This window comes from Tachyglossus aculeatus, chromosome 20 (genome assembly GCF_015852505.1).
Source record: "Tachyglossus aculeatus isolate mTacAcu1 chromosome 20, mTacAcu1.pri, whole genome shotgun sequence".
Classification (NCBI taxonomy): domain Eukaryota; kingdom Metazoa; phylum Chordata; class Mammalia; order Monotremata; family Tachyglossidae; genus Tachyglossus; species Tachyglossus aculeatus.
In genome coordinates this window covers 4,325,902-4,344,304 of record NC_052085.1, presented here as the reverse complement: position 1 = coordinate 4,344,304, position 18,403 = coordinate 4,325,902, and the positions used below count along the sequence as shown (strand labels likewise).

The 18,403-nt window shown below is 42.3% G+C and overlaps 1 protein-coding gene across 8 annotated transcripts in view; it reads right to left on the bottom strand.

Annotated features, from left to right (window-relative positions):
• FRY (FRY microtubule binding protein) overlaps positions 1-18,403 on the bottom strand; it is a 305,032-nt gene that overhangs the window by 104,939 nt on the left and 181,690 nt on the right. For all 8 annotated transcript variants that reach the window (XM_038761610.1, XM_038761611.1, XM_038761607.1 and 5 more), the window contains 10 exons: positions 17,546-17,685; positions 15,150-15,240; positions 14,687-14,766; positions 14,494-14,574; positions 10,733-10,901; positions 10,102-10,194; positions 9,894-9,992; positions 6,196-6,297; positions 2,396-2,499; positions 1,171-1,279 (listed from right to left, as the gene is read on the bottom strand). In XM_038761610.1, coding sequence (XP_038617538.1) covers positions 1,171-1,279; positions 2,396-2,499; positions 6,196-6,297; positions 9,894-9,992; positions 10,102-10,194; positions 10,733-10,901; positions 14,494-14,574; positions 14,687-14,766; positions 15,150-15,240; positions 17,546-17,685 — 1,068 coding nt within the window. The remainder of the gene's footprint in view (positions 1-1,170; positions 1,280-2,395; positions 2,500-6,195; positions 6,298-9,893; positions 9,993-10,101; positions 10,195-10,732; positions 10,902-14,493; positions 14,575-14,686; positions 14,767-15,149; positions 15,241-17,545; positions 17,686-18,403) is intronic.

Below are 18,403 nucleotides of genomic sequence, written 5' to 3'. Positions count from 1 at the left end.
CCCCTCCTCTTCCTACTGGACTACTGAAGTCTTTAGAGCAGTCCTCTGAGGGCCCTTGGGGACAGACCACTGCCCCTGAAGAACTTAGCCAGAGCTGCCTGAACTTCCAGGTTCAATCAATCAGTGGTATTTATTGAGCACTTACTATGCACAGAGCACTGTACTAAGCACTTCGGAGAGTATAATACAACTTTTAGACTGTGAGCCCACTGTTGGGTAGGGACTGTCTCTATATGTTGCCAATTTGTACTTCCCAAGCGCTTAGTACAGTGCTCTGCACATAGTAAGCGCTCAATAAATACGATTGATGATGATGATGATGATACAACAGAATGAGCAGACACATTCTCACTCGATCCTCACCCTCAATCATCAAAGAGTATTACGAGCAGTTGCCGTGTGCAGAGCACTGACTGTGAGCCCACTGTTGGGTAGGGACTGTCTCTATATGTTGCCAACTTGTACTTCCCAAGCACTTAGTACAGTGCTCTGCACACAGTAAGCGCTCAATAAATATGATTGATTGATTGATTGATTGAACGAAATGCTTGGGAAGGTACCATCGTTACAGCAGACACAGCTCTTGCCCACAAACAACTCTTCCCATCCCTCTCCCATTCACTATCAATCAATCAATGGTACTTATTGAGCACTTACTATGTTCAGAGCACTGCTCTAAGCTCTTGGGAGGGTACAAAACAACAGAATTAGCAGACACGTTCCCTTCCCATAACGAGATTACAGTCTAGAGGGGGAGATACTGTTATATTGTACTCTCCCAAGTGCTTAGAAAGTGTTTTGCACACAGTAAGCGCTCAATAAATACAACTGAATGAATGAATATTAATGTGAATAATTAGTTGATAATAGATAATTTGAAGATATGTACCCAAGTGCTGTAGGGCTGGGGGTGAGGCAAATATCAATTGTCACAGATCCCAAGTGTCTCAGACCCAACCCCTTTTCCTGGTGGCACTTGCACTGTGGGCAGGGAATGTTTCTATTATTATATTGTACTCTCCCAAGTCCTTAGTACAATGCTCTGCACACGGTAAGCGCTCAACAAATAGGGCTGAATGAATGAATTTGGCCTGCTCCCGGAAAGGCAATCGATGTCCCGACTGCCTCAGTGAGGTTGGGCAGATCGTCCCCGACAGCCCTGTCTCTTACCTGGGCGATGAACTGGATAATTTTCACAAAGATGTTCAGGGGCATATCCCGGGGGACCACTCCGCGGGAGCCTTTTGGGAAAAGCGTCGTGATGATGGTTATAAGTCGGCTGGAAGCAAGAAAGAAAAAGGAAGGAAGAAAGAGAAAACAGGGAGCGTTGGCTGTGCCCCAGTTCCAACAAGGAAGAAGAGCGGTGCAAGTCGCGGCTCGTTTCTCCAGCAGGGAGGTGAGGGTGAAGACGACCCCTTGGTCCCGCTTAGTAAGGTGACTGCTCAAAAATAAAGAGGGTGGGCAGACGATTGCTTGGTCCCCCTTACCCCGCCCTTTTCTTATGATGTAGGCGGTTTCGATGTTGGATGCTCTAAAGCCAGCCTACCATCGAGAGGTAGGAGAGCCTAGAGGAGAGAAGGTAGGGCTGAGAGAAGCACCATGGCCTACAGGAGAGAGCACATGCCTGGGAGTCCAAAGGACCCGAGTCCTAATCCCGGATCCGCCACTTGTCTGCTGTGTGACCTTGGGCAAGTCACTCCTCTGGGCTTCAGTCACCTCATCTGGAAAATGGGGATTACGACTGTGAGCCCCCTGTGGGACATGGACTGTGTCCAACCTGAAAAGCCTGGATCTTCCCCAGTGCTTACTTAGTACAGTGCCTCGCACAGAGTAAGGACTTAACAAATACCATAGAAACAAAATATATAAGCTCTGCTACAAGTCTACTTTGTGATTTGGGGCAATTGGGCCATCAATCAGTCATATTTATTGAGCGCTGACTGTATGCACAGCACTGTTCAGACTCAAGTCTACATGGGGAGACAGACAATGACATAACGGAAATTACAGATAACCTCTCTGTGCCTTCATTTTCAACTTATATAATATGGGTGATATTGTGAATCCAAAGGGTGAAAGGAACTGTGCTCCTCCTGATTATCTACCTGGGCTTTGCCACACAGCGAGCATTTAATAAATACCATTATTTTACCACGACTCGATACCATTAACAACTACGACGATTCCCCCACAAACTGCCTCCAAGAGCAGAGCAATAACAGTCATCAAGAAGTGAGCAGCTCTGAGCTAAACCAGGAGAAAATCCAAGGCCTAGAAGGCCCCGGAATTAACTCCTTCCCTAAACAATTGGGCCCACCGGGTTCCTCGGAAAAATCCAATCATAATTCAGGAGTCATCAAATGACCTTGCATTTCCCAGCAGTCAACGGTCTTACCTCTGAGTAGCGGTGTTGCTTTCACATTTGATCCTAATCATGTAAACCCACAGTAATCGGTACAGAGATTCCAGGGCGACTCGAGCCATCTTGGGGTCTTTATTCTGCATGGAAAATACGGAGAGAAGAGTGGGGTTCAGTCATCATCCACCCAGTTCTGATGAGAGGCTTTCCAGAGAAGAAGCTATGTGAAAGTTGGAGACCACGTCACTACACGAGAAAACCTGGATTACTGCTTTGATGGGAACACTGCCAGATGCCCTGATGACCACTGTTGAAGAGTATTTCTTCTGTGCTGGTATTTGACTGTCTTTGGAAACTAATATAAATTAGGAAATTAGTTTAAATTCCCCCAATCCCAGAGCACTTATGTACATATCTTTAAATTATTTATTATAAATTAGTTATTCACATTAATGTCTGTCTTCCCGTCTAGACTGTAAGCTCGTTATACACAGGGAACGTATCTGCTGATTCTGTTGTACTGTTCGCTCCCAAGCACTTAGAACAGTGCTCTGCACATAGTAAGCGCTTAGTATAAATACCACTGTTTGATTGGAGGGGTGGGGGGAGACTAATTGATAAAACAAACAAATTCTCCCTAAACCAGAACCTTTGAATTTATGTTTCACGTCTTGAGGAAATCATTCAGTCATTACACTACATAAAGTTGTAGACTGGTAGATTTCAAATCCTGGAATCATAGCTCTAGACTGTAAGCTCACTGTGAGCAGAGAACGTTTCTACCAACACTGTTTTACTGTACTCTCCTAAGCGCTTAATACAGTGCTCTGTACACAGTAAGTGCTCAATAAATATGATTGATCGACTAATAGCTGATACTCCACTCTATGTCAAGAGCTGAAAGCTAGTATTCCTATAAGATACAGAGACGACGATGAAGCCTACACGCAAATGGTTACCATGCATATATGTACCATGTATATACCATGTATATATGTTTGTACATATTTATTACTCTATTTATTTATTTTACTTGTACGTATCTATTCTATTTATTTTATTTTGTTAGTATGTTTGGTTTTGTTCTCTGTCTCCCCCTTTCAGACTGTGACCCCACTGTTGGGTAGGGACTGTCTCTGTATGTTGCCAACTAGTACTTCCCAAGCGCTTAGTACAGTGCTCTGCACACAGTAAGCGCTCAATAAATACGATTGATTGATTGATTGATTTCCAAGGAGGGCAACCTTTGACTCAAGTCAGAAGACCCCAATGTAAGTTCTCCCTATGCTACTGACTGAGAGCTAAAGCATTGAACTTTTTCAGGCCTCAGTTGTTCCACCAGAAAAATGGGTACATAACTGCTGCCCCAGTTGTCCCTTCATAGTGCCTGAAGACACAAGAAAGCTAATTGTTGGCATTTTCTCCTAATATTTGGCTACAGATGGAATTGTATTTATTGAGCATAACTGAATTTATTGAGCATTTTCTGAGTCCAATGTACTGTACTAAAAGTTTGGAAAGTACAAGAGATCTGTAAGAAATTTCCACTTTAACAGGGGAGATAAGCACTGAAATATTTACAACCAGTTGACTAAAATTTGAATGTTCAATTGAACATATTAAAAAGCTATACAAGTTCATAACAATACTGGGCCTGGTGGATGTTTGTACTTTCAAAAATCGCCTTCAGGTAGGCTGCTCTGACTATTCTTCACCTCCAAACTCCTTTGTACACTTGTTGATTTTTGTGGGAGAGAGGGGAAATCAAAATAAAATTTAAAGGCAAACCAATATGTGTATGAGAATAATAGTTAAATAACCGAAAAGTTATAACAGACATTTCATTGGGTTTACTTTGCTGGTTTTCCGTGCGTGTGTATGTGCGTATACAAAAATGCACGGAAAATAAAACTTTGAAAAGAGTCCCAATATTATGCACTGTTAACTTTTAAGAAAAATTCATTTTGTAGAAAACAAAGCTTGGTTTTTTTTTTATACTTAGCTACTCTGAGAGAGATGAGAGACTCTAATGTGAGATTTTCTTAGCAGCTTTTTAAATCACCATCCTTTTCCTAGGCCAAGTTGGGTAGATTACAGCACATACAAAAGTAAAATAATTCATCTTCACCACTCTGTGAAAGTCACACTATCTTCCCCAAGGCATGGAAACATGTACAAACACACTGAGGTGATTTATCACTGACAGAATGAGACAGCGGCATTTCTTAAATTCCAGAAAATAAACTGCCAACCACCCTGATGAGAGAAACCTAATTTAGAAGCGGAAATAGCATATATTATTTATTATGAAAAGCATATCAAATTAACATTTGTATCTGAAATTGCTTTCATTTCATCGCCACTCATTTCTTAAGACTGGCATTCTAACTATTAAGCATTTTTATGGTTAGGTTAAAACAGTTTGAAAGGCAGTCGGTAAAATCAAGTCCGAAACATATCTGAAGAATCACAGAGTGCAGATCAAAGAGAAGTACTGAGTCATTTTGGGCGCCTCTGGGCAATTCAGAATTGTTTCTCACAAGCCATACCCTTGGAGGGGTGTCCAGTCAAGTTTTAATTGAGCCAATCAATTAAGTCCTCATGGTTGTTTCCTTTGGAAGACAAAGGTTACTACCTAATGCAGTAAATCTGACCATTAAGACATGTCTTGCCCCCCCTCGAAGAAACCTTATAATCTTTGATTTTTTAGTTAAATCATCTTTCATATGAGGTCAGAGGTCATAAACCCATGACCTCTGACTCCAAAGCCCATGATCTTACTATGTGCTCTGCACATAGTAAGCGCTCAATAAATACGATCGATTGATTGATTGATCTTTCCACTGAGCCGAGCGGCTTCTCTAATGTAGGTGGAAAGAAGAGCCAGGAGTAGAAGAGAGGAGGAGTGGAAAAGGGAGAGAGAAGATCAAAGAAGGAGGAGAGATGTCTGAAGGAAAAGGAGAGAAAGAGGTGATGGGAGGGAGAGGAAAATGGAGAAGGGAGGGTAGTAAAGGAAGGAGCCTAGGGACTGTAAGTTCTGTTGTGTTGTATTGTGCTTTGCCAATCGCTTAGTACACCACTCTGCAATCAGTCGGTGATATTTATTGAGCACTTCCTGTATGCAGGAGGTGAATGATTGATGGAAATGACGGGGAAGAAGGAGAGGTAGAGAAAAGGGGGAAGGCAGAAGCCTCAACCCAAAGATGCACGCACACACGCAGACAACACCAAAGGCACGGAGTAAGTTAGCAGAAGCAGGTAAGAATACCAACACCAATCGCCACGACTGCTCTGATGGCTGCAGTGACTCTGCAATGGCTTTTCCCTAGGCAGCAGTAGCTGCTTTGTAGCCTTACCCATTCCTGCCAAGGCTGCCTCCCTTCTTGCTCGGATCCAAGGAGCTCTGACCTCTGCTCCATTTGACAGTATTTAATAACAGCATGACTTTGCTTGGCCAAAAAGGATATTGTCTTTGTTTTTGTATTGCTTATCATTAAAAAAGCTTTTTCTCTAAGATATTTTCTCCTAGGTTCTTTGCACCTCATTCATCCATTTTTGTATTCTTCTCCAGCACCTTACTTCAGTGCTTTGCACATGGAGGCCATGCAATAAATACCACTAAGTGAATCGCCTAGACGTAGTTTGAAAAGAGAAGAGAATGAAAGACAAGGTAGGACTAAGGCAGATTTGTTTCCTGGAAGTAGAAAATGGATAGGAAACACTGCCTGAAGAAAAAACCTAACTGGGCAATATTCAATACCCAGAACTTACCCCGGAATCAAATGTTTTACATGAGACTGATAGAAGATTTTAAAAATAAAAGGTGAAGTACTAACCTTGAGATTGGATAAGCAGTTGTTGAGGAAAACATGCCATCTGTTCAAGAAGAACTGTTTCTGACTGACACACAGCAAGCATGTCACCAAAGGGTACAAAGCCTAAAAAGAAAGGGGATAAGGCAGGATAATTTAGGCATCAAAGATCAAGTAACATGTTTTCTTCTAAATTCAATTTACTTCAATCAAATGCCTTCTGTCAATAAGCGGATAGCCTGAAATGTGCTGTTTTACAACACAAAGGGCGGAGATTCAGGAAACATTTGCAGGGCTTTTGTGGTTTTCCTTTCTTGATTTCTTCACACCTTCCTTTTCCTTCTCAATCTCCTCTTCACTCTCACTCCCCTTCTCCTTATGTTCCCTTCTTATGCCCGCCTCCTTCAACTTCCCTTCTATGTTTGTGTCTGCCTTCTGAAGTTCCTTTGTCTCATTTTCCCTCTGGGTAACTCTGTCAATGGCTGCATGTCTGCTTGTGTGGATATCTTTGGATATCTCTGTGTTCTAGCCTACATTAGTGTGTGCCTGTGTATTTTTTCATGAAGAAATCATGAAGCAAACTATCAGTAATGGACCAGAAGAAGAGTTTCCAAACCCCCCACACTAACCTCTTAATGGGACTTAGCTCCACGGCATTTATGTACCTGTCTGTAATTTATTTTAACGTCTGTCTCCCGCTGGAGACTGTAAGCTCCTTGTGGGGCGGGGACCTGCCTACCAACGCTGTTGTACTTTATTCTTCCGAGAGCTCAATAAGAATTACTGATTGATTCACTGATTGAAAACTGCACTGTTGCATTCTGGGAGAGATGCTGCTTTTTCAATAATAGTAATTAATAATTGTGGCATTTGTTAAGCGCTTCCTATGTCCCAGGCACTGTACTGAGCACTGGGGTAAATACAAACAAATCAGGCTGGACACAGTCCCTGTCCCATATGGGGCTCGCAGTCTTAACCTCCATTTTCCAGATGAGGTAACTACGGCACAGAGAAGTGAAGTGATTTGCCCACGGACACATAGCAGACAAGTGGCAGAAGTGGCTTTAGAACCCAGATCCTTCCGATTTCCAGGCTCGTATACTACCCAATAGGCCTCACTGCTTTTTTCCCGCCCATCTGCCGAGTCCCCTGTTGGCTGTGAAATTCCTGGAGGTTGACTGGTCCAAATTTGCTCAGGAAACGCATTTACTCAAAGAACTCTCCGATGCTCTGATGCATTTAGGCCGAGTCATTAAAATGGTGCTGTAGCTGCATCTCGGGAAGGTTGACGGTGAAGAGGTACCAAAGTATGTTACTGCTATAAAGCAGAGAGCTCCGATGGAAATTCCAACAGATATTTCGACCACAGCCACTTACGCTGGTGTCTTCCGTCTGCATTGTCCATGTGCTCTTTGGCCTCCCCCTCTATTGGCATCTTTCCTTCAGGGCCGGATGCTCACTCATTTAGTCACAACTGGGTCCTTTTGCCAACTTAGTCCAAAACAAAGCTAGAAAATTGCTCCCCAGGTCCCTAAACAGACTAGATATCCCCGACAATTTAGGGTGTGCTATTTCAGGAACAAGTCTGCCTTCAGGTCAATTAGGAGTGATCACAAAAAAATCCTCGCTTCACAGCTCTTCAAAAATAAGCAAATGTCCGGTCATAGTAACCAGATGGAAATAAGATTCACTACACTACTTTGCCTGAAACATCCACCTTCTTTTTAGAGCGGACAATAGTATCGACACAGTTTAAAGAACAAGATAGTTTTATACACAATTATTCAATAGCTGAACAAGTAATGTCAAAGGTAAAAGTGTGTTTCAGAACATATGGGAAGCAGTGTAGCCTGGGAGTCGGAGGGCCTGGGTTCGACTTCCAGCTCAGCCACTTGTCTGCTGTGTGATCTTGGGCAAGTCGCTTCTCTGTGCCTCAGCTAGCCCATCCGTAAAATGGAGATTAAATCTTCCTCCCTCTTATTTAGAATGTGAGCCCCATGTGGGGCAGGGACAGTGTCCAATCTGATTATCTTGTATCTACCCCAGTGCTTAGTACAATGCCTGGCACATAGTAAGCATTTAACAAGTACTAATAAAAATAATTAAAAGGGTTTGAATAAGCCTGACCATCCCTCCTAAAAAACCAAAAATCCTATGCAGAATGCAGCCCTCTTTACAAAAAAAATCACTGAATTTTCACCAGAAACAACTCCTATCTTTTTTATAAGGCATTTAATCAATCAATCAATCAATCATATTTATTGAGCGCTTACTGTGTGCAGAGCACTGTACTAAGCGCTTGGGAAGTACAAGTTGGCAACATAAAGAGACACTCCCTACCCAACAGTGGGCTCACAGTCAAGAAAATGTGCCAAACTATGTGCCAAACACCATACTAAGTGCTGGGGAAAATTCAAGATAATCAGGTTGGACACAGTCCAAGTCCCACAAGGGGATCAAAATCTATGTTTTTATATTCCAGCTGTGTATTTCTTTCTAAGAGCTCGGAATTCAACACGGGATTTCTAAGAGAGCTCTAGCCTCAGTACATTCCACGATAGCAATTGCAGCCACAGGGTGACTTTGCTTTAACGCTCAGAGCAGAAGGATTGCTGAAATTCCCCAACTCATCTCGGGACAACTGTAAGCAGATCCAGGCAGGCCTGTGGAAGCTACTAAGGAATGGATGACTGCCACAAAGACCCTGAGATGTAAAGGTTAGAATATCAAGAGGCGTACTTCTTGAAGATAAAATTTTGGCCAAGAGATCCGCTTTGGACCTGAATATTACTTGCAAAGGCAAGCCTACTATCAGCAGGCTTCATTGTGGGCAGGGAATATATCTGTTTATCATTGTATTGCCCTCTCCCAAGAGCTTAGTACAGTGTTCTGCACACAGTAAGTGCCCAATAAATACGATGGAATGAATGAATGGTTAAGATGCTCCCTCTCTTCACTGTAAGCTCTTGGTGGGCAGGGAACATGTCTATCAAATCTGTTACATTGTGCTCATCCAAGTGTCCTAAATCAATACCATTGATGGATTTTCTATGATTTTTCCTTTAGATTTCTATACATGCCTTACATGGACCCAGTCAAAGTAAGCTAAAGAGAATTAGGGGCCATAATCTAATTTGAATACTGAGTGAAAAGACGCTTTGGCTATGCCTGACAGTCTCAGAAAGACCCTGCACTTCTAAATGATTCTCACCTCCTAAAAAATACAACTCTCGGAAAGAAATGGAATGAAAACCTCTAAACCGCCCAAGAGATCGCAAGGTGGCTGTTTTAGAAAGCTTTTATAGGCTACTCGCATACTACACCCCTTTCGCAGAGCCAGCGTGCCAAATTCCATGAGCTCTTTTCTAAAGCAGACCGTCTCGTTTACTTTTGACCTTTCGATCGGCCTGTCAGAACAGGGTCCTGCCTAGACCTGATTCCTATGAGATAGAGGGAGAAGCAGCAGGGACCCGCCAGGTGTTAAAATATCTGAAACCAAGCCAGATCTTCCCCACAAAGGCTCAACCTACAGAGTCGACTAACTACCACCTCCCTTCCTTGAAATGCCAGTGAATTTTGAGAGGAGCCAGAAACAAACAATAATTCTAAAGTCATGGGTGGGAGAGCCCTTAGAAACTCTGACCTCCACAAGCTTACGACGAGGAATTTTGTCTCCCACTTATTGGCTGGTCCTTCTCATTCCCCCACTCGTGGTTACTCACCAGAGAATGCTTTTTCCGTGAAGAAAGTTCAAGTGTTGTGTCATACAGGCTTTCCACGAAGTTTCTAAGGCAGGGGACGTTCACTTCGTTTTTTACGGCCTGAAAAAGAAATCAACATACTCACTGACACACTGACATTTCTGAGTTCACAGATTAAGTGGGGTTGCACAGAAAAAGGGAAGATGGTCAAAATCAAAGAGAAACTCACGGCAGCCACAGGAACGAGAATTTCAACGAACAGCCCTGCTAAGGCGTGCTTGATGTCTTTATCTTTAACTTCGAGGAAATAATGTGCGCATTCCTAAGAAACAGGAAAATGGAACACATATGGCAGGTAACTTGGAATGGAGACAGAAATCCAATGTAAAGAAAACAAAATGATAAATTGCATAACGCAGGTGTCTGTGTTATCTATAGAAAAGAGGAAAAATATGTCAATTTAAACCAGGTGTGTAGCTTTCCCAAATCATTGGCCCAACAAAAATTCCAAGATTTCAGCAAAATTTGCATTGACCTATCCACGCTGATTGGGTATCATCCTCTTCTCTGCCTCCTTATCTCTCCTTTTTACCACTCCCCATATGCTAGGCTGAGAAAATAAGCACCTGCCTGCAGCAAATCCATATTTTTGCTCATAGTGTTTTCTAATATAGGATCACCACCATCATCTTATGGGATTTTTAAAAAAATCAATTACCTCGGAAAAGAGGCTCCTCAAGCAATCAACCAGAATGACAGACCGCAAAGGTTTCTCCTTCACTCCCCCAACAATATACGGCCACGGAATAAATATTCAAATCCAGCTTTCTCCATCCCCTTTGTGCTTCCCAAACGGTTACCTGCATGAACTGAAGAGAGGCTTCAAAATCTTCCACTGGGTACATCTTAATCCGGAAGAACTTCATCCCCATGATCAAACTGATTATGCTTTGGACCACGTAAGGGCTTTGCTCTTTATGCCGCAGCTCTTTCAGCTCTGCCATAAATTTCTTCTTCACGGCAGGGAACCTACAGAATGGTACGAGTTATTGATTGAAAGTTGGTCCGAGTCTGGGGTAAATCTTCCTCCGCGGGGGTCTAGCAGACAAAGAATGTATTCTAGAAAACTATTCTGGACGAGTGGAGGCACGGACTAGAAAATCGAACTGTTTCTTTCCACGTTCTTCTGTGATACCAATGAAGTCAAACGAAGACACCTCCTCACTCAGCACTGAGAGGGGATCCAACATATTCAAAGGATGCTATCATTAAATTTCCACGTTCCAAAGCTAAATCCTTCTTAATAAGAATGACATTTAATGGCATTTTTCAAAACAACGTAGGGATTTAGCAGTATTAACATCATTAAAGGAATGATAATAATAATAATAATGGCATATGTTGAGTGCTTGCTATGTGCTAAGTGCTAAGCGCTGAGGTAGATATAAGCAAATCAGGTTGGGGGGGGTCACAGACAATCTCCATTTTACAGATGAGGTAACTAAGGCACAGAGAAGTGAAGTGACTTGCTCAAGGTTATCCAGGAGACAAATGGCAGAGCCAGAATTAGAATTCAGGTCCTTCTGACTTCCACTCCCGTCCTTGATCTACTAGGCTAAGCTGGTGGACATTAAGATGACGATACTCTTTAAACCCCAATGACTAACTGAAATTCTTGGTTCCTTCTGAACTAAAATTATGATAAAACAATAACTAAAAATCTCAGTACTCTGGGAAGCTAGGTACAAATAGAAAAAAAACACAGAACTACGCAGTGAAAATTCATTTATTTTTTCCATTTGAAAGGAAGAGACTACTGAACTCTGCCAGTTAAACTAATCATCTTTCACCACTGAACAAAACTGTATTCCTTTAGTAAAGAACAAACCAAACAGTGGCTCTGATCTTAACCGTGGACAGCGAAAGATATAAGCAAATCAGGTTGGGGGGTCACAATCTCCATTTTACAGATGAGGTAACTAAGGCAAGGAGAAGTCAAGTGACTTGCCCAAGGTTATCCAGGAGACAAATGGCAGAGCCAGAATTAGAATTCAGGTCCTTCTGACTTCCACTCCTGTCCTTGATCCACTAGGCTAAGCTGGTGGACATTAAGATGATAATACTCTTAAAACCCCAATGACTAACTGAAATTCTGAACTAAAATTATGATAAAACAATAACTAAAAATCTCAGTACTCTGGAAAGCTAGGTACAAATAGAAAAAAAACACAGAATTATGCAGTGAAAATTCATTTATTTTTTCCATTTTAAAGGAACAGACTACTGAACTCTGCCAGTTAAACTAATCATCTTTCACCACTGAACAAAACTGTATTCCTTTAGTAAAGAACAAACCAAACAGCGGCTCTGATCTTATCCGTGGACAGCGAACTGAGAGATCACATTTTGGCAATGCAGGTGGTTCAATTATTGCTTGAGGGAGGAAAGGGATTTGAGTCACTTAGCACAAGATGGATCTGGACTGTAAGCTTTTTGAGAGCAGGGATAATGTCTAATTCCACTATCCCACACGCCTAGTACAGTGCTTTGCTCATAATAGTGCTCGATAAGTACTACTGGCGGATTGAATCAATGGGAGTTGAGCGACAGATGAGCTGTAAATCTTGAATACGTGTAGATTGTCTACATTTTTCCATGAAATTACATCCCTACCCAGTTTGTTTAGGAACTCATTTCCACTGGTTTTAGCAAAGAGCCGGAGACTCCAACCCTTAGAGCAACCAACGATGGTGCCAAACTCAACAAGCGCTTATGAAATCATGAGGCCCAGAAAGGTGTTTGCTAATGTGGTCTCACAAATTTCCTGTCCATAGCCTTAAGCGGTTCCTGCTACCCTAGCCAGCCATGTACCATGAGTGATGTTGGCCTCCTGCTTCAGTGCAGCCATCCCACTTATAATAATAATAATTTTGGTATTTGTTAAGTGCTTACTACGTGCAAAGTGACTTTGGGCAAGTCACTTAACTTCTCTGTGCCTCAGTTACCTCATCTGTAAAATGGGGATTAATAATAATAATGATGTGCATTTATTCAGCGCTTACTATGTGCAAAGCACTGTTCTAAGCGCTGGAATAATGGCAGTTATTAAGCGCTTACTATGTGCAAAGCACTGTTCTAAGCGCTGGGGAGGATACAGGGTGATCAGGCTGTCCTATGTGGGGCTCGCAATCTTAATCTCTGTGCCTCAGTTACCTCATCTGTAAAATGGGGATTAAGACTGTGAGCCCCCTGTGGGACAACCTGATCACCCTGTAACCTCCCCAGCGCTTAGAACAGTGCTTTGCACATAGTAAGCGCTTAATAAATGCCATTATTCCAGCACTTAGAACAGTGCTTTGCGCATAGTAAGTGCTGAATAAATGCCATCATTATTATTATTATTAATCCCCATTTTACAGAAGAGGTAACTGAGGCACAGAGGAGTTAAGTGACTCGCCCAAAGTCACACAGCTGACAAGCGGCAGAGCTGGGATCACTTATCACAGATCACTTATCACTTATGGAAATATAAAGGAAGAATGTGCCCTGCCAACCAGGTAGGAAGTTCCTTTGTCTCTCTCCTTTTTCCTCCTCCCTATCTTTCCCCCTTTCTCACTATCATTTTACTTTCCCCCCTCTCTCTCTCTTCATAGGTATGTGACTTTTTTTTTGTTTTCCTTTAGAATGGTGATTAGTACCTGTGCGTGGCAGGTGAGGGGAGGGAATGCAGCTGAACAGATGGGACCCTGACAGACTTTCAGCACCTGTAAATCTTGCTGTGTGGTTTGAGGTCACAGCTACTATTTGCATGGCCTAACCCGGTTTGTGACTGACAGCTTTTTAGAGCAGATTCTGCCTGATTCTTTCCTAACAGATATAATAACAATAATAATAATGATGATATTTGTTAAGCGGTTACTATATGCAAAGCACTGTTCTAAGCGCCGGGGGGATACAAGGTGATCAGGTTGTCCCACGTGGGGCTCACAATCTTAATTGCCATTTTACAGATGAGGGAACTGAGACACAGAGAAGTTAAGTGACTTGCACAGAGTCACATAGCTGACAATTGGCGGAGCTGGGATTTGAACCCATGACCTCTGACTCCAAAGCTCATGCTCTAAGATCTGAAGTTAGAGTTGGGCCTACATTCCACTTTGTTTCCTAAGAGTAGTGATAATCAATCAGTGGTATTTACTGAGTGCTTACTATGTGCCAGGCACTGAACTAAGCGCTGGGGTGGACTCAAGCAAAGCAGGCGGGACATAGTCCATGACCCATAGGGGGGATGGGAATAATAATAATAATAATAATGGTATCTGTTAAACGCTTTCTGTGTGCCAAACACTCTTAAGTGCTGGGCCAGATACAAGATAATTAGATCAGACACAGTCCCTGTCCTTCATCAGGCTCAGAGTCTAAGCAGGAGGGAGAACAGGTTTTTAATCCCTAATTCATAGATAAGAAAACTGGCCTAGAGAAGTTAAGTGATTTGCCCAAGGTCCCACAGCAAGCAAGTGATGGAGCTGCGATTAGAATCCAGGTCCCGCGACGCCAAGTCCTGCGTTCTTTCCACTACACCACACTGCTACCCAAAACAAAACGAGACATATTTACTTACTTAGCTTGGGCCAAAACCCCAATTACTTCTGCGTAGAGGTCTGCTACAATATGCATATTTCCAGTGTTAGGACCAAGATACCTAAAAAGAGAAAACTTGGCGATTAGGGACACTGGGATGTAAAAGCCAGCACTAATTCTTTAGCTGCAAAAAATCCATTTCTCAAGTGCTTTCCTGCGGCAAATGACCTTACCCTTCTTTGTATTTAAAGTGCTTGAAAGCCAAGTTAATAACATCATGGACCAAACTGTCTATTACAGGATGAAGAGGGATCTGGAAAAAACCAAACACAGTAACTGTCAGGGAAAATGAACTTTATAACACTGAAATTTTTAATATGAAGATTATCTCTTTGTAAATAACAACATGAAAATGGCACCATTAACATCACAGAAGAGCATTAAGATCAGAGAAAACCCTTCAGTTCTTCAGCCCAATAGAATATCTATGTTATAGAACCTGCATCCAGCAGATAACATATATGATCGGCCAATATATCACACGTATTGAATACTACAAACCCAAATATCAAGAGTACACGGGGAAACAGCATCATCTTTTTTGATACCCAAGTCACTCAGAATTCATTAACCATTTTTAACAGCCAATATAAACATTTTACCAAAGCTTTCAAGTAACGTCAAAAAGCATTGTACCTGTTTCAGAACTTCTATGAGTACTAAAGAAAAGATGAAATCAATAGCCAGATCTCTTCTTTCCATTAAATAGTCTCGTTGCTGTTCATCGCTGTAAAATAAAAACATGGAATTCACTCGGAGTTAAAACGGCCTCTCTCTAGCTCACTAAAAGCCTGGGATCACAGTGGACCATAAAATAGAGAGCATAATCCTTGAGTACTTTATATACAATCTTCAATAATTTAATTCATCTGATGCCAAGCTAGCTCTCTTCCTCCTTTCAAAGGGCTACTGAGAGCTCACCTCCTCCAGGAAGCCTTCCCAGACTGAGCCCCCTCCTTCCTCTCCCCCTCCTCATCCCCCGCCTTACCTCCTTCCCCTCCCTACAGCACCTGTATATATGTATGTACAGATTTATTACTCTATTTATTTTACTTGTACATATTTATTCTATTGATTTTATTTTGTTAATATGCTTTGTTTTGTTGTCTGCCTCCCCCTTCTAGACTGTGAGCCCGCTGTTGGGTAGGGACCGTCTCGATATATTGCCAACTTGTACTTCCCAAGCGCTTAGTACAGTGCTGTGCACACAGTAAGCGCTCAATAAATACGACTGAATGAATGAATGCTATTCAAGGGCTTTTTTACAAAATCCATTTGAGGTACAACTTGGAATAGGTGGGAAAAATTCAGTCCCTGATTCATATCGATGTTTCAGCCACCTCTAGCAATTATATATTTTTATTTATTCTCATTCTCTGGCCTCAGTGACAACCATACTTTGGGAATCAGCGTTTGCATTTGGAACATCTGCTAGATTATAAATGCCTTGTAGGGCGGTCTTCTTCTATTGTACACTCTCAAGTGACTAGTTGAACACTACTCTGCTTTTCTGGGATCTGGCCTGCCTGATTTGTTGTACTGTACTCTCCCAAGCGCTTAGAGAAGCAGCGTGGCTCAGTGGAAAGAGCACGGGCTTTGGAGTCAGAGGTCATGGGTTCGAATCCCACTCTGCCACATGTAATAATAATAATAATAATAATGGCATTTGTTAGGCGCTTACTATGTGCAAAGCGCTGTTCTAAGCGCTGGGGAGGGGGATACAAGGTGATCAGGTTGTCCAACTTGGGGCTCACAGTCTTCATCCCCATTTTACAGATGAGGTCACTGAGGCCCAGAGAAGTGAAGTGACTTGCCCAAAGTCACACAGCTGACAGTTGGCGTAGCTGGGATTCGAACCTATGACCTCTGACTACCAAGTCCGGGCTCTTGCCACCGAGCCACGCTGCTTGGGCAAGTCACTTCACTTCCCTGAGCCTCAGTTACCTCATCTGTAAAATGGAGATTAAGACTGTGAGCCCCATGTGGGAAAACCTGATCACCTTGTATCCCCCCCAGTGCTTAGAACAGTGCTCTGCACATAGTAAATGCTTAACAAATGCCATCATTATTATTAGTAGTAGTAGTAGTAGTAGTAGTAGTAGTAGTAGTACAGTGCTCTGCACACAATAAGCGCTCAATAAATACGACTGAAAGAATGAATGAATTTGCTAGACACGTTATGGTGGCTGGGGAAAACTTGACCAAAGCGAACCCCTTGGAAGTTATCGAGTCGGGATTCTTTTGGATGCCTGCATTCTTACAAAGAAAACAGGCAGGCATCACGAAAACAAATGCTGGTTAATATTTAGGCAGGTAACTGGAATATTAAGCAGGTCTCATCTCTTCTGGAGTAGGGAAGTAGGAATAAGAAGAGAAGGGATCAAAAGGACACATGGCTGAGCTGAAACAATCGTACCAAATGTCTTTATTGAGAGCCTGCTGTATTGAGAGCTTGGGAGAGAACAATATTAGAGTTGGTAGACACGTTCCCTGCCCTCCGGGATTTTATAGTCTAGAAGAGGAGACAGGCAATAATATTAACATAAATAAACTTGTGGGGTGAATAAAGGCTACAAGTTCAAGTGAAAGGGTGTGCTCTGCACACAGTAAGCGCTCAAAAACAATGATAATAATAATAATAATAATGGCATTTATTAAGCACTTACTATGTGCAAAGCACTGTTCTAAGCCCTGGACAATAAACACGACTGAATGAAGGAATGCCGAAGGGAGAGGGAGTAGGGAAAATAAAAGCTCAGCTAGGGAAGGCAGAGCTGTTAAGAATCTTTTACTGGAGCTAAAACACAGAGAGTTAGGAAGTTTGCTACTGGTATTATCATTTTACTTCATTTTATAGTACTCTATTCGCTGATAAGAATTTATGAGAGATGAAGCATCTGCCTCCAAGGAGCTTGCATATAAATTTACTTTCTCAAGCTTCGCTTTGACTCCCTACCAGTCTGATTCCCTTCTGCGTGACCCATGCGCATCGTAATAAATGAACCCTTGCCTCTTCCATACAGAAAACATACCTTTTGGATTTAGTGCTTGTTCTTGGTCTGTATTCATGTGATTCATCTTCAATGCCATTTTGCCTCTTGTACCAGTCAAAGAGAGTTCGCAGAATGGACGGCAGACAGTATTCTGCCAGGGAGCTCATTGAGTTTATTACCTACGGGACGAAAGACACAGTCAATGAGAAAGGTTTCGGAGAAATGTGAACTAAACAACGGCTTCCCCTATTTCTGCCTCCCCTGCTAGTCTGTAAGCTCCTGGGGCAGGGATCATGTCTACTATGTCTACTGCTCCCCTAGTAGACTGTGAGCCTGTTGTTGGGTAGGGATTGTCTCTATCTGTTGCTAAATTGTATTTTCCAAGCGCTTAGTACAGTGCTCGGCACACAGTAAGTGCTCAATAAATATGATTGAATGAACGAATGAATGCTCAGCACAGAAGAAGCGCTCAGTCAAGCAATGGTATTTAACTGCTTGATCTTTACAAAGCACAGGACCCTAAACTCTTGAGAGAGTCCAATACAATTAGCAGAAATAATCCCTGCCCGCGAGGGGCTTACAATCTAGCTCGGTGTATACTGATGATGATCAACAACTGCCCTCTCTGTAAAAACCCTTTTGGGGTCAAGAAAGATGCTCTGATTCCAACCTTTTCATTTCAGCAGTCTGAGTATAAAATGGCTTTCAGACTCCGCCAAACAATTAACCACTGCCTCTGGACCCTATCAAATCAATATGGCCTAATCTTTACCCTTCCATACCTCACTCGCTACAGGATATCCAAATTATTTTTGACCACTGTCACCTTCACTCTCGATTCACCCTTAAGAAGCGGAAGGAATAATTAGAGAAGTCTTATAGACACACTTGTGGATG